Below are 13875 nucleotides of genomic sequence, written 5' to 3' on the forward strand. Positions count from 1 at the left end.
CTAAAGCAACCTCCTACTTGCCCAATAGGGATTGGAGAGGCTGCATCGTGGCGGCCAGCGCCATCATTTGAATCCACCACCATCGGAACCTGTTATTAAAATGCTTGGATCCCACCACTGGCTAGAAGGATTGTACAGCATGATGGGAAGGGGGTTTGGAATGGGGGTGGGTGGGGATTGGCCACTGTTCTCCTCTGCCCAGAGGTCTCCTGAATTACCCATTGGTGACAATTGGCAGGTAGATAAAAGGCAGGGGGAAGTGTCCATTGAAAGACCCTCCCCCAGGAAGTAGCTTACTGATTACTGTAACTCGCTCTACTTGGGCCTTCCCTTGCGACTGATCTGGAAGCTGAAGCTGGTCCAGAATGCGGCGGCTCGGCTTTTGACAGGTGGTGATTATTCAGATCATATCACCCCTGTGCTGTGCCGCCTGCACTGGCTCCCAGTGGAGTTCCGGATCGTTTTCAAGGTGCTGGTACTGACCTTTAAGGCCCTACGCAGCATGGGGCCCTCATACCTACAGGACCGCATCACCCCTTATGTCCCGCATAGGCCGTTGTGTTCGGCGGTGGCAGAACTGCTGGTGACCCCTGGCCCTGCGACGATGCGGCTGGCCTCGACCTGGGCCAGGGCCTTTATGGCCCTGGCCCCTGCCTGGTGGAACGCTCTACCTCCAGCTGTCCGGGCCCTGCGGGACCTTGGTGAGTTCCGCAGAGCCTGTAAGACCGAGTTATTCCACCGGGCCTTTGGGGAGGCCAGCTGCGGTTCTACTGCCCCCACTGAAAACTGAGTCTGCCTCTTTTTTTTTTCCATCTTGGTCGGGCCCCGATTCCATCTCGGGCCCCGCCTACTCCCTCCCTTTTTTGCCTTTAGATCGGGCCCCTGTTTTTAAACAACTTCTGTTTTAATTTTTAACTTATATTATTGTTAGTAACTGCTGCTTAAGTTTTAATGGGTTTAAGTTTGTGTTGTATTGATTTGCTGTCCTAGTGTACAGCCACATTGTGAGCCGCCTCGAGCCCTTCGGGGGTGAGGTGGCCTATAAATTTAACAAATAAATAAATAAGCTTGAAATGTGATGAGCAGAATTCTTCCACGCAGCCTCAGAAGAAAAGGAGTGGGGAGTGGAGCAGTTCTGGAGCGCAGGGTGATTTGAGCTGCACTTGGGACACGGCTCTGTTTTCCACAGACTGTCTTGGGAGTGGCCCCCGGCAGCCACCAAGACAGCTGGCAGGTGACTGAGCTGCCACTGCAGGCCACTGGCCCTGCCTGCCTGCCTGCCTCTCAGGTGAGTGCACCAGAGTGCCCTCCTGAAACACCGCAGCGGGCGCTCTGCCGATCTCCCTCCCTGCAGGTGCGCATGGCGCTTCAGAAGAGCTTGTGAGGAGAAAAGGAGGCTGGAGTCGCAGCACAGCAGCCTGAGTGCGGCCCCTGAGGCTCTGGCAGAAGTGGCTGCAGCCCTGACCCACGAGGTAGAGAGTGCGAAAGTACTACAACGTCCCAAGAAGCTAGAACGCTGGAGAAACAGCTGCTCTTAGCCAAAGCGAAAGGTGCGAGTGGCAGAAGCACCTGACGAAAGCGACTCCACGAGTTTTTTTTTTGGGGGGGGGGAGCCTTTGGAGGAAGTCAAAAGCACTCTTAGCTCGATATAAGTAGGTACGCGGAGGGTGCCCGCCGACCAAGGGAGGCTGTGACTGTACCTCCAAAATCCTGCTAGTCTGTCTGGCGCCACTGGACTCTGACCCAGCCCTCGAGCGATGTGCGTCTGTGACTCTTTTCCAGGCTGAAAAAATTAAAAAGAAAAGGAACACCCTGTTTGGAACGTTCCACGTGGCGCACAGCTCTTCCCTGGATGACGTGGATCATAAGATCTTGACCGCCAAGTGAGTGTGCCGCTGCTGCTCCTCCTGATTCCCCTCCTCTTGGGCACCCCTCATGCAGAGGAGCCTTGAGGCAGCCCTTCCTCCCCCCACACCGCTGGGCCTCTGTTGCTTCCCCTGCACAGCTGAAAGAAGCGACCAGGAGCGGTCCCCCTTCCCGGCCAGAAGATCTGAAAGGCCCTCTGGAGGTGCCGCCCAGACAGGGCAGGGCATTCTGGGATGCAGCAGGGCGTTGCTCTGCCCGCTGACCCGAGGTGCGCTTTGTGCGGCTCTTCCTTCCCCTCCTGTGCGCCGAGCCGCAAGGCTGGCCGGGGTGGCTCTGGCGGAGAGGCTCAATCGGGTGGCAGCAGGTGGAGCTGCTGTGTGGCTTCCAGATTGTCAACAACCCGGGCATCCACGTGCTGGTGGCCGCCCTCAACATCGACCCCAGCTGGATGGGCGCTCCTTCCCGGCCCAACCCCTCCCACTTCATCATGACCGACGACATGGACGACTTGGACGAGGAAATCATCTCTCCCGTGTCGGCGCAGTGTAGGTGTCGGCTGGCTCTGGGGGAGACAAGGGGAGTCTTATCAACCAACATCCAAGAGTGTGTAGCCGTCAAGTTCCAAAACACAAAGCTACATCCTGCCAATACACAAGACTCAATATAAAGTGCATTTATTGAGCTAGGACAGTGATGGCGAACCTATGGCACGGGTGCCAGAGGTGGCACTCAGAGCCCTCTCTGTGGGCACGCACAAACAGCGTTCATCATGTGGGGGGAAATTGCCCCCCCCCCACATCTAGGCTGGCTCTGGGCCGCTGGAGCTCGATTATAAGCATTTCAAACCTAAGACCTAGTTTTTGAAGAGCAGTGTAGGCAACCCTGTTAAAGCGTGTTAAACCCCACTGGGATTTTCTCATGCAAAAGAACTAAAAGTGCTTTATCCTTTATTTCCTGGGAGTAAAGCTCTCAATTGCTGGCAATGTGGCTTGCTTCTGAGTAAACTTTACTCCTACAGTGAAGTGATTCACCCGTTCGCAAGAGTTGCATGGTTGCTTTTAAAAGCAAAGCCACCGACTACCACCAAGCTTACTCTTGAGTAGTATGCATGCCCTCTGAGCCAACCATTTTTTCTAAAACTTCAAAACCTCAATATTCCAGATTTAAATTGCCGTGTTGGCACTTTGCAATAAATCAAGAGTGGGTTTTGGGAGGTTTGCCGTTTAGACGCACTTTCGGTCTCAAAAAAGGTTGCGTCAACCATCATCTGAGCTAGTGTGATTTTCTAAACATCTACTTGTGGTGTCGAAGAGCTCTCACGGCGTCGATTCAACTGGTTGTGGTGGGTTTTCCGGGCTGTGTGGCCTTGTATTTTTATGTAGGTCCACCGTGTATTTTTATGTAGTTTTTATGTAGATCCACCAGACCACGGCCACACAGCCTGGAAAACCCACCACAATCCACTTGTAGCTTTACCTAACAAACTACTACTATTTGCTAATGTTTGAAAGCCCAGGGGTAGGGAGACCTCCTGCAGCTTCTTCTGATAAAGTTCAGGAACTGTTACAGATTCCCATCAAAGCCCCTACCAGCATATGGCCACAATTGGGCCATGCACTGACAGAAAGGCACTGATGGGAATTGTATGTTCCTGAACATCTGGAGAGTCATGAGGTTCCCCGACCCCTGGCCTAGTTCTAACATACAGTGATGGCTTAACCTTTTTCTATAATTTGAGGGCGGTTGCTTAAAATTGCAACCTAAAGCCCCACTTGTTTTATGCATCTAAAGGTGCCAGCAACTCTGGCAATTTAACCTGAAATTACTTGAGGTTTTAGTTTAGAAAAAAAACAGCTGGCTCCAAGGTGTGATGCGTTACCGCGGCGTAAGCTTCTGTGGTTCTCAGTTCTGCTTTGAAGCAACTGTGCAACTCTTCCAATGGGTGAATCACGACCCTAGGAGGGTTTACTCAGAAGCAAGCCCATTGCCCGCAACCGAGCTTGCTCCCAGGTAAAGGATCGCGCTTTAGTTCTTTGCATGAAAATCAGTGGGGTTTAACAGCGCTTATCAGGGTCACCTACACTGCTTTCCCAAAACTAGGACTTAGGTTTAATGCGAATAATGGAGCCCAGCGGCCCAGGCCAGCCTAGATGGGGTGTTGGGGGTGACTCTGTTTGCATGTGCCCACAGAGAGGGCTCTGAGTGCCACCTCTGGCTCCCGTGCCATAGGTTCGCCACCACTGTTCTAACACATAACAAATACTTATTACCAAACATAGAACTCTTACTCATCACATACAATTGAGACATGCAATTAAATATACAAACATACAAGACACCATAAGAGTGTAGAGTTTTTGTGTAGTTCAATTATATGTGCACTTTATATTGAGGCTTGTGTGTTAGCGGGATGTAGCTTTGTGTTTTGGAGACGTCTGCCTGGTGGGAAGCAGCTGGAGGCGGGCTCTGAGTGCGAACCCACCGGGGTTCTTGTCAGAGTTCCAGCCTTATCTTGGGGCCTCTCTGTATGCCAGGAAACAAGAGAGGGACACATCCAAGCCTGTTGTGACTTTTCCGGTGTATGAAGTATCTGGAGCAGCAGTGGCGTAGTGGCTAAGAGCAGTGGCTAAGAGCAGGTGCACTCTGATCTGGAGGAACCGGGTTTGATTCCCAGCTCTGCCGCTTGAGTTGTGGAGGCTTATCTGGGGAATTCAGATTAGCCTGTGCACTCCCACACACGCCAGCTGGGTGACCTTGGGCTAGTCACAGCTCTTCGGAGCACTCTCAGCCCCACCTACCTCACAGGGTGTTTGTTGTGAGGGGGGAAGGGCAAGGAGATTTTAAGCCCCTTTGAGTCTCCTACAGGAGAGAAAGGGGGGATATAAATCCAAACTCTTCTTCTTCTTCTTTACCCTGAACAGAGATGCTTTGAGGCAGGGGTCTGCAACCTGCGGCTCTCCAGATGTTCATGGACTACAAATCCCATCAGCCCCTGCCAGCATGGCCAATTGGTCATGCTGGCAGGGACTGATGGGATTTGTAGTCCATGAACATCTGGAGAGCCACAGGCTGCAGACCCCTGCTGGCTCTTTTCAACTGTTTCTTCCTGTATCAGGGATTTGGATGGACTGAAAGAAAGCCAATCCTATAATGTTGTGCCTCTGCACATGTGCAGAGTGCTCCCTGCAGCCAGACGCCTGCCACCTGGGATTGCAAAGGGAGCCTCGGGCAATCTGTTAATTTCTCTTTGCACCAGTGGGCAGCCTGGACCTGGCGTGGCCTGGGGTGATAGAGGACTTCCAGGCATCGTGAAATTGGGGAGGAGGGCAGCTCTGCTGTGCACTGTTGGGGAGAGCGGGAGGGGTCTGCCGGTGCCCTCTTTCCCCCTCGAGGTGGCCAGAACTGTGTGGGCGAATAAGGCTGGGTTGGGAGGGCGTTGGGCCGCCCTGGCGCTCCTGGCTGGGCAGCTTCCATCAGATGACCAATGAACGCTTTCTCTCTCTTCCGCCCGCCCACCCCGATCGGCCAATGCCAGACGCAGCCTTGCTCTTGGGACGCAGGTTCAGTGACCGCCCATCTCTTGGCTCAGAGGACCAGTCCTTCTGGAGATACCCGGGTTTGAGGCTTCTTTCCTAGGACTCTTTGCCACCCGCTGGACTAAATGCCGAGCGAGCACCCTGCTTCCTTCCTCTCTTGAGCACAGAGCCTAACCCACCGCCTCCTTTTTCTCCTGCTCTTCTTTGACCTCTTTTCCAGCATCCTGGGCGGAGTGGTAAGGGCAGGGGTGGGGGTGGGGCATCCTAGCAGGACTTCCTGGTAGGACAAACCTTCGTGGACTCCTTTTCCTCTCCTGCCAAGCGCTGAAAACAGAGTGAGGGCCTAGGGGGCGAAGGTCATGGTGTGCAGCTGCTCTCCCACTTATACCCAGGGACTCAGCTTGGGGTGGAGGAGCCGTGGCTCAGTGGAAGAGTGTCTGCTTTGCATACAGCGGGTCCCGGGTTCGATCCCAGGCTGCATCTCCACTTAAAAGGCTCAAGGAACAAGTGGCTTTAAAGACCGTCTTTGGAGATCCTGGAGGGCCCCTTCTGGACGCAGGATTTGAGACTCACCTTTAGGGACCTAAGGTCTGACTCTGTATAAAACAGGCTTCCGCAGCCCACTGTTAAGAACATAAGAACTAGCCAGCTGGATCAGACCAGAGTCCATCTAGTCTAGCACTCTGCTACTCGCAGTGGCCCACCAGGTGCCTTTGGGAGCTCACATGCAGGAGGTGAAAGCAATGGCCTTCTGCGGTTGTTTCTCCCGAGCACCTGGTCTGCTAAGGCATTTGCAATCTGAGATCAAGGAGGATCAAGATTGGTAGCCAGAGATCGACTTCTCCTCCATAAATCTGTCCAAGCCCTTTTTAAAGCTATCCAGGTGAGTGGCCATCACCCCCTCCTGTGGCAGCATATTCCAAACACCAATCACATGTTGCGTGAAGAAGTGTTTCCTTTTATTAGTCCTAATTCTTCCCCCCAGCATTTTCAATGAATGCCCCCTGGTTCTAGTATTGTGAGAAAGAGAGAAAAATTTCTCTCTGTCCACATTTTCTACCCCATGCATAATTTTATAGACTTCAATCATATCCCCCCTCAGACGTCTCCTCTCCAAACTAAAGAGTCCCCAACGCTGCAGCCTCTCCTCATAAGGAAGGTGCTCCAGTCCCTCAACCATCCTCGTTGCCCTTCTCTGCTTTTGTGTATTTTTCCCCAATCTTTTGAGAGAAAGTTCCCTAGTTTCTGCATTTCCCCCCTTGATCTATTCTTGAGGGTTAGAAACTTGTCATTAAGCAGATCCCCCCTCCCCCCCCCTCCCCGAGGAAGCGCGTGGGATTCCTATCCAGCGTGTTTGAGGATGAGATGGGGAAAAGAGAGCCACAGGCTGGGTCTGGTGAGGTCCTTCAAGCAGGGCTGGGGTAGAAATATTCTAGATGTGGCCTTTCTGGGCTTACTTGACAGGGCAGGGGTACGGAAGGGCCATGTGGCCCCTTCTTCACAGTTTGGAGGCCCTCGGGGCTCCTAGGTCCAAGTCGGCCACGTGTGTGTTTCACTGGAGGAGGTTCTTAACTGGGTTGCATTTTAAAAGAACTCTGTTCTGCTGGGCTGAAGGACGAAGTCCCACTGGCAACACAGAGGAGGGGGTGCAGGAGATTCCGGCGGGGGTCTGGCACCGGGTTTGATTCCCCACTCCTGAGTTGCAGAGGCTTATCTGGTGAACCAGATGTGTTTCCACACTCCTACATTCCACTAGCTCACAGGTGTCAAACTCATGGCCCTCCAGATGGTATGGACTACAGTTCCCATCATCCTCTGCCAGCATGTGCTGGCAGGGGATGGTGGGAACTGTAGTCCATACCATCTGGAGGGCCATGAATTTGATACCTATTCATTAGCTGTACAAAAAAGAGAGAATCCCAGGAGAAATGCTGGGGAGCCCCTCTTCCGTTCAAGACTGGGCCACGGGCAGTGACCAGAAGCCGCCGGGAGGGACGCTCAGCCAGTGGGTGGCATGGCTCCATCCCTGTTGGCCTCCATCCGCACAGATCTTTAGGTGTCAGTGGGGGTGGAGGGCGCGCCATACCCGCGGTCCCCTCGCCTCTGCCGCCCGCTCTGGTTTCAGCGGTGCCCGTCGCCTCGGCTTGCTGCCCCCCAGCCCGGCCTCTCAATCCTCACCTGCGTCTCCTTCTCTCGTTCCAGCGCCTGTCATGCCGAGCAGCGTCCGCCATCGGCTTGTGGACCCCCAGCATGCCTTGGGATCCCAGAGGTTGGTAGAGAGCCAGGCGCTGTCCGGCTCGGCCGAATCCGGGGCGTTGGCCCACTTCCTGCCGGGCAGGGTGTCTCTGCGTCGGATGCCCAGCCTGACCGGCAGCCAGGGTTACGGCTCCGAGGTCCAAGGCACCGGCCCTCCCTTCGCCGCCGCCGCTGCCTGCTCCTCCTCCTCCTCTTCCACTCCTGCCCACATGGCTTCAGCCTGCCACGCCCTCCCCATCTACTACCACCACACGACCGCCTCCTACATCCTCCAGATGGACACGCTGCCCAACCTCCCCCCTCCCGATGTCACATCTGGGACGCGCTGTTGCACAGACAGCTTTGGGTACCGTGGCATGACGTTTGCTGTTCGCCCGGCCTCTCGAAGGCCCTGAAAAGGCTGCCGGAGACCTGCTAACCAGCTGTGCTGTGCTTTCCCTGAGTATCTAACCCAAACGTCCCTTGTCCTTGGCTCCTCCCCCTCCCCCCAGCAGGGTGGCCAATACAACGAGCGGTGCGCTCTTGTGAATTTGTGAGGACGCTCCCACAGGGGCTCAGCTCATCCTGCACCTGGCAGTTAGAACTTCTCCTGGGCTTTTGATGAATGGCTTCTTGGGTTTGGGTCGTCCTCCCGCCCTCCCAACAACGACCCTTTGAGACTGGCCTGTCCCCTCATTTAGAAGGATCGCCCAGTGCTGCCAGGCGAGGCCGTTGCTGCACAGGATTAGCTCTGCCCGTGCCGACTGACGGAAGAAAGCTTGTGTGAAGCATGGAGGTGGATGTGCGGTGTGGAGTGTTGCCTCTGCCCTTCCGCTGACCGTGGGGCCCCCGTTTCCACACTGGAGGGGCCCTGCTCTTGACTCGGTTATCTACTGTGCCCCCTGCGCTCCATTAAACAGGTTTCCACCCCCGTTCTAAGCCTTTCAAGCTCAGGTAGTATCAGGTAGTATAGTACTTGACAGCCCCATGAGACAGTGACGGTAGATCCTCAGCCAGGGGTCTAGAGACCTCTTTCCTTTCTTCCTTTCCTACCTCCAGTCAGGGGCTCTCCAGAGCCTTGATACCCCCAACCACAACTGTACCCCCTGACCACAACTGATCTGTAAGTATCGGGGGAGGGGTCATAGGAGATAACAAATAGAATATGGTGTTTAAACAGGAAGAAATGTATTAAACGGGAGCGGTTTTATTATAAGTGCATAATGTTTACTGCAAATTTTGTGAATTGCTGTGCGATTGCTATTAGAGGCTCCCCTGAGCCAACTTCGTGTCAGGTGGAACAGGGTATAAATTTACCCGTATATACTCGTGCATAAGTCGACCCGGATATAAGTCGAGGCACCTAATTTTACCACAAAAAACTGGGAAAACTTATTGACTCCCGTATAAGTCGAGGGTGGGACATGCAGCATCAATTGAGGCATCAGTAGGTTAAATGTTTTTGAATATTTATTTCAAAGAAAAACAGTAAACTAGCTCTGTAAGTGGAAAAGAGGGTCAACAAAAACAATATGGTCTCAACAATAACTTTAAAAGTACAAAAACCTTAGCTCAACCAGCAACCAAGCTAAAACACAAGAGTTAAAATCCTTAAAAACTGGATTTTTGGTCAGGGGAAGAATGTTTATGTTGGCAGTACCAACATTTCACAGTATCTTTAGGAGACCCTCCTGATGATTCCACCCAGGTTTGGTGAAGTTTGGTTCAGGGGGTCCAAAGTTATGGACCCTCAAAATGTATCCCCATCTACTATTAGCTCCCATTGGAAACAATGGGGGATGGGGCACCCCCTTTGGGGGCCCATAACTTTGGACCCCCTGAACCAAACTTTATCAAACTTGGGTGGTATCATCAGGAGAGTCTCTTGAAAAATCCCTGAAATTTTGGTGCCACTAGCCTAAAAACTGCGCCCCCGGCGGCTGACAAAGTAAAAACCCTAAAATATTTTTTAAAATACACTTGACTCACGTGTAAGTCGAGGGGGGCTTTTTCAGCCCAAAAAATGTGCTGAAAAATTCGACATATGCGAGTATATACGGTAATAAAATAAAATATGGCCTGCTTCTCCCCTGCAAGCCCCTTGATGCTCTGAGAGCGGCTTTATGATTTATTTATGGTCATAGACCAATAACAAACATGGAATAAAACAACCCGAGAATTCCAGAGTAATAAAATGAAAGGCATTTTAGGGAAACAATTAAGATTTTGAATTTTCAGTAAGAATAATAGAAAAATAAAAGGGAACTATTGTTTGTTTGTTTGTTTGTTTATTTATTGAATTTATACCCTGCCCAGCCCTGAAGGGCTCAGGGCGGCAACAGCAAGATCACACGAATACAATAAAATAGAATAAATATTTAAAATACAACTATATAACAAATCAACATTTCGATGGCGACTTAATCCCCGCTATCCCACAGGAGGCCAGTAATATCCCCATTATCCCATGGGAGGTCTGAACCTGGCTGGCCCCTAAGAAATGCCCGGTGGAAGTGCTCCGTCTTGCAGGCCTGCAGAAAGAACTCAAACCCCACAGGGCTCTGATCTAACTCGGGAGCCCATTCCAGCCCCTGTTGAGGCCAGGGGCTCAATAAAACTTAAAGGTAAAACTAGGAGCAGCAGTGGCATAGGAGGTTAAGAGCTCGTGTATCTAATCTGGAGGAACCGGGTTTGATTCCCCGCTCTGCCGCCTGAGCTGTGGAGGCTTATCTGGGGGATTCAGATTAGCCTGGGCACTCCCACACACGCCAGCTGGGTGACCTTGGGCTAGTCACAGCTTCTCGGAGCTCTCTCAGCCCCACCCACCTCACAGGGTGTTTGTTGTGAGGGGGGAAGGGCAAGGAGATTGTCAGCCCCTTTGAGTCTCCTGCAGGAGAGAAAGGGGGGGATATAAATCCTAACTCCTCCTCTTCTTCTAGATCCAAAAACATTTTGTAAAAGATAACAATGTTTAGTTTTAAAATGCAGTATGACCATGCTAGCCACGAGTTTTAAGTCCACGGGCACAAACGTTTGCCCCCTGCTTTGAGATCTTTGTTGTCTAACAGTTTTTCATGCTCGGGGAGTGGTTGCAGAAAACCCCCTCATCAGAGAAGCTGAGCTCTGTGCATGAATGCATCTTCCTGTGTGTGCGTGTGAAGAAGTTCTCCGTGCCACGTTCTCGCACGGCCACGTTCTCACTTCTCTCTCTCTCTCGCTCCCTCCACAGAGATTTGTCCCGCTCCGACTCGGACTCCTCCCTCCCGCACATGAGTGACCATCAGCGCGTATCCAGCGCGGCCCCCAAGCTGCTCCCCAACCGGCCGACCCTGCTGCACAAGACCTCGGAGGAGACCGCCGGCTCGGGCCACTCGGCCCTCGGTGCCGGGTCCCCCAACGGCGGCCACAGCCGGCACCCGGATGCCTCTTCCTCGCAGGAGCAGCTGCCCGAGAGCCCCATTGTGATGAAGAAAGCGATTATGCTGAACCACGGCTTGGAGAAGTCGTCCAGCCTGGGGGAGATCAGCCACTTGGCGGCCAGCGGGGTGGGGATGCGGCCGAGCCACTCCGACTCCTCCCGGTCTCACAGCCCCAGCTCCACGGAGCCCGACACCCCCTCCCCGGTCTCCGACTCCCGGCCCAACAACCTCGCCAAGGGCAGCACCCGCATCCCGCAGCTGGCGTCCAAGAAGACCGTCGGGGATGAGGACAGCGGCTCCACGGGCGAGGAGACCGACTCGGGCCCCGGCAAGAAGAAGTTCCCCCTCAAGATCTTCAAGAAGCCAAAGAAGTAGCCGGGGGGCCGGAAGGAGGGGTGACCCCCCCTGGGACAAGGGGAAATGGGGTGGGGGCGAGGGGAGGGGAGCCCCCACCCACCGAGAGCACCACACGGGTAGGGGCGAGCACTGGCCCACCCCCTCCTCCCTGGGACCCCGCTGCTTCCCGTTCACAGCTGTGGGGGGAGGAGCTAATGAAATGTGTTTGTTTTGTGACCTCAGCCTGCCCCCCCCCCCCGCTCATGCCAGAGAGCCCTTCGCTTTGGCTGTGCATGGCTACTGCTGATGCCTCTTGCTTGTGTGCCCCCCCCCCGCCCTGCTCCCCCTGCAGGCCACCTGGTTTCCTCTGCTCCGTTCCCTGCTTCTCCTCAGTGCAGCAAACCACGAGACACGCCCCCCCTCCCTTCCTTCCCAGCACCTCTGCCCTCTTCCTAGCCCCCCACCAAAGCCCACCAGGAGCTCCACGAGATGTTTGGGCAGAGCGATGGCTGTGTGGGGAAGTGGGGGTCTGCTTGACTCTGCCGGGAGAAAGACTCTTGCCCTCGTGGGGGCCCCTGCCTCAGAGAGACTCTGCCCCCTTCCCCCAGCGAGGTGTTTGAGTCCTTGGAGACCCCTGTGGATTGCCAGGGTCCATACGGGGAATTCCGGGGGCAGCAAGTTCTGCGGGGCTGTGCTACGGCCCGGTCCGCCGCTCCCGTCCCCTCCAGCCGAAGGGGCTGCCGTAGCCTGGAGATCAGTTTGTGCTTCCAGGAGAACTGCAGGCCCTACCTGGAGGTCGGCAACTGTGCCTTGCAGGAGATAGAAGCCAGGGGGCTGCTGTCCGGGGGGGAGGTCACGTGTGGTTTCTTGGCAGGGGTCCCCAGCTCTCCTTCATGGAGAAAGGCCGGAGCGCGGCTCTGCAGGCAGAGAGGTCCACTGAGCAGTCTGCCCGTGCCCCCACCCTGGAGCCGGGGCCCAGCCTCGTTGCAAACCACGTGCCTCAGCGTGGAATGTTTTTTGTGTGGAGGTTTCCAGGAGAACGAGGAAGCCGTGGGGCTGAGGAGGGGGGGGGCAGGCCCTGGCGTCCGGTGCTGTCCCGAGAACGGATGGCACGGGCTCAGGGCGTAGTGGCCCGGCCCTGTGGCTCTTAGCCCTCCTGCCACCTCAGGACCTAGCAGAGAGGAACCCCCCCACCAGTTGGAGGAAATGGGGCTTCAGCAAAAGGGGGGCAGGTGCCACGTGTGGTGGCCTACAGGCCTGAGGAGAAAAAGGGGGGGGTGATATTCCTCTCCCTGCTGCTCTGCGTTTGCACTTCAGTGGGCTCCGTGGGGCCAGCCTCCCTCCCATTGACCCGCATGTCTGGGAAAGACACCAGTGGGGCCTCTAAGCCTCTCGTACAATTGAGGGGCCCAGGGCTCCTGGGGACCCCCGCTGCGCCCTCCCCTCTGCAACCAAGTGCCTACATCTCTCCGCTGCTGTGCCCAGGAGGGCTCCCGCCGGCTTGCGCCCCCTCCGCCCCGAAGAGGAGAGAGAAGAAGCAGCTCAGGGGCTTGCGTGGGTGGCGGTGGGGACGCAGCAGGGGCGACGCTTGGCTCGGTGGCGCTGCCTGGGTTGGGCTCCGCAGGGTAAAGAGCCTGTCCTTGGTCCTGCTTTCCGGGGGTGGGCTCCAGCCGCGAGCGGGGGGGCTGCTGCACCCACCCCCCTTGAGATGAGACGTTGCCGCGCCAAGCAGGCTCCACCTCCTCCAGGAGAACTGCCCATCAACGCCGCCCGCCCGCCCGCCGTCCTGGGCAGTGCCCGGCAACCATTGGCACAGCAAACCCTGCCGTGCGTCTGCCAAGTCTGATTTTATTCTACGGCCGTTTCGTAAAACTGTTTTCAATCCAATAAAGCATGTAGGCGATTTTAAGAGGCGGGGCCTGGAGGTGTCTTTTCTGGGTGGGGGGGTTGACTGCAGACTCTGGGAGCGCAGCGTGGCCCTCTCGGGGGCTCCGTGGCCGCCTTCTCTTCAGGGGCCGCTGGAATGCTGAAGAGACCCCTGAACTCCGGGGCTCCTCAATGGAGGGCCCCCCACACAGGCTCCCTGCATCCACGGGGAATATTTTTGTGTTCATTAGCTGGTGCTGCTCACAGCCTGCTTAGGACGGGCGGATTTGCACCCGCAGCCTCTCTGGGCCCTTGCAAGCCGTCGTCCTGAGTGCCAATAACTCCCCTGTAAGAGTTAGGACTAATCAAAGGAAACACTTCTTCACGCAACGTGTGATCGGTGTTTGGAACATGCTGCCACAGGAGGTGGTGATGGCACCTGGATAGCTTTAAAAGGGGCTTGGACAGATTTATGGAGGAGAAGTCGATCTATGGCTACCAATCTTGATCCTCTTTGATCTGAGATTGCAAATGCCTCAGCAGACCAGGTGCTCGGGAGCAACAGCCGCAGAAGGCCATTGCGTTAACATCCTGCAGGTGAGCTCCCAAAGGCACCT

The 13875-nt window shown here is 55.0% G+C and overlaps 2 protein-coding genes across 2 annotated transcripts in view; both read left to right on the top strand.

Moving 5' to 3' along the window:
• The window catches only part of LOC125431139 (stromal interaction molecule 1-like), a 55782-nt gene extending 54273 nt beyond the window's left edge, over positions 1–1509 (top strand). Inside the window, exon 7 of the mRNA XM_048493806.1 lies at positions 1355–1509. Coding sequence (XP_048349763.1) covers positions 1355–1384 — 30 coding nt within the window. The 3' untranslated portion in view covers positions 1385–1509. The remainder of the gene's footprint in view (positions 1–1354) is intronic.
• Positions 1436–13304, top strand: LOC125431138 (stromal interaction molecule 1-like; the record flags this gene model as incomplete). The annotated part of the gene is given in 6 exon segments (XM_048493804.1): positions 1436–1552; positions 1783–1889; positions 2184–2220; positions 2222–2411; positions 7605–8004; positions 10867–13304. Coding segments are annotated over 6 exon segments (1416 nt in total), but the record flags the coding sequence as incomplete, so codon positions are not given.
• Positions 13305–13875: the final 571 nt, after the last annotated feature.

This window comes from Sphaerodactylus townsendi, linkage group LG04 (assembly GCF_021028975.2).
Source record: "Sphaerodactylus townsendi isolate TG3544 linkage group LG04, MPM_Stown_v2.3, whole genome shotgun sequence".
Lineage (NCBI taxonomy): Eukaryota > Metazoa > Chordata > Lepidosauria > Squamata > Sphaerodactylidae > Sphaerodactylus > Sphaerodactylus townsendi.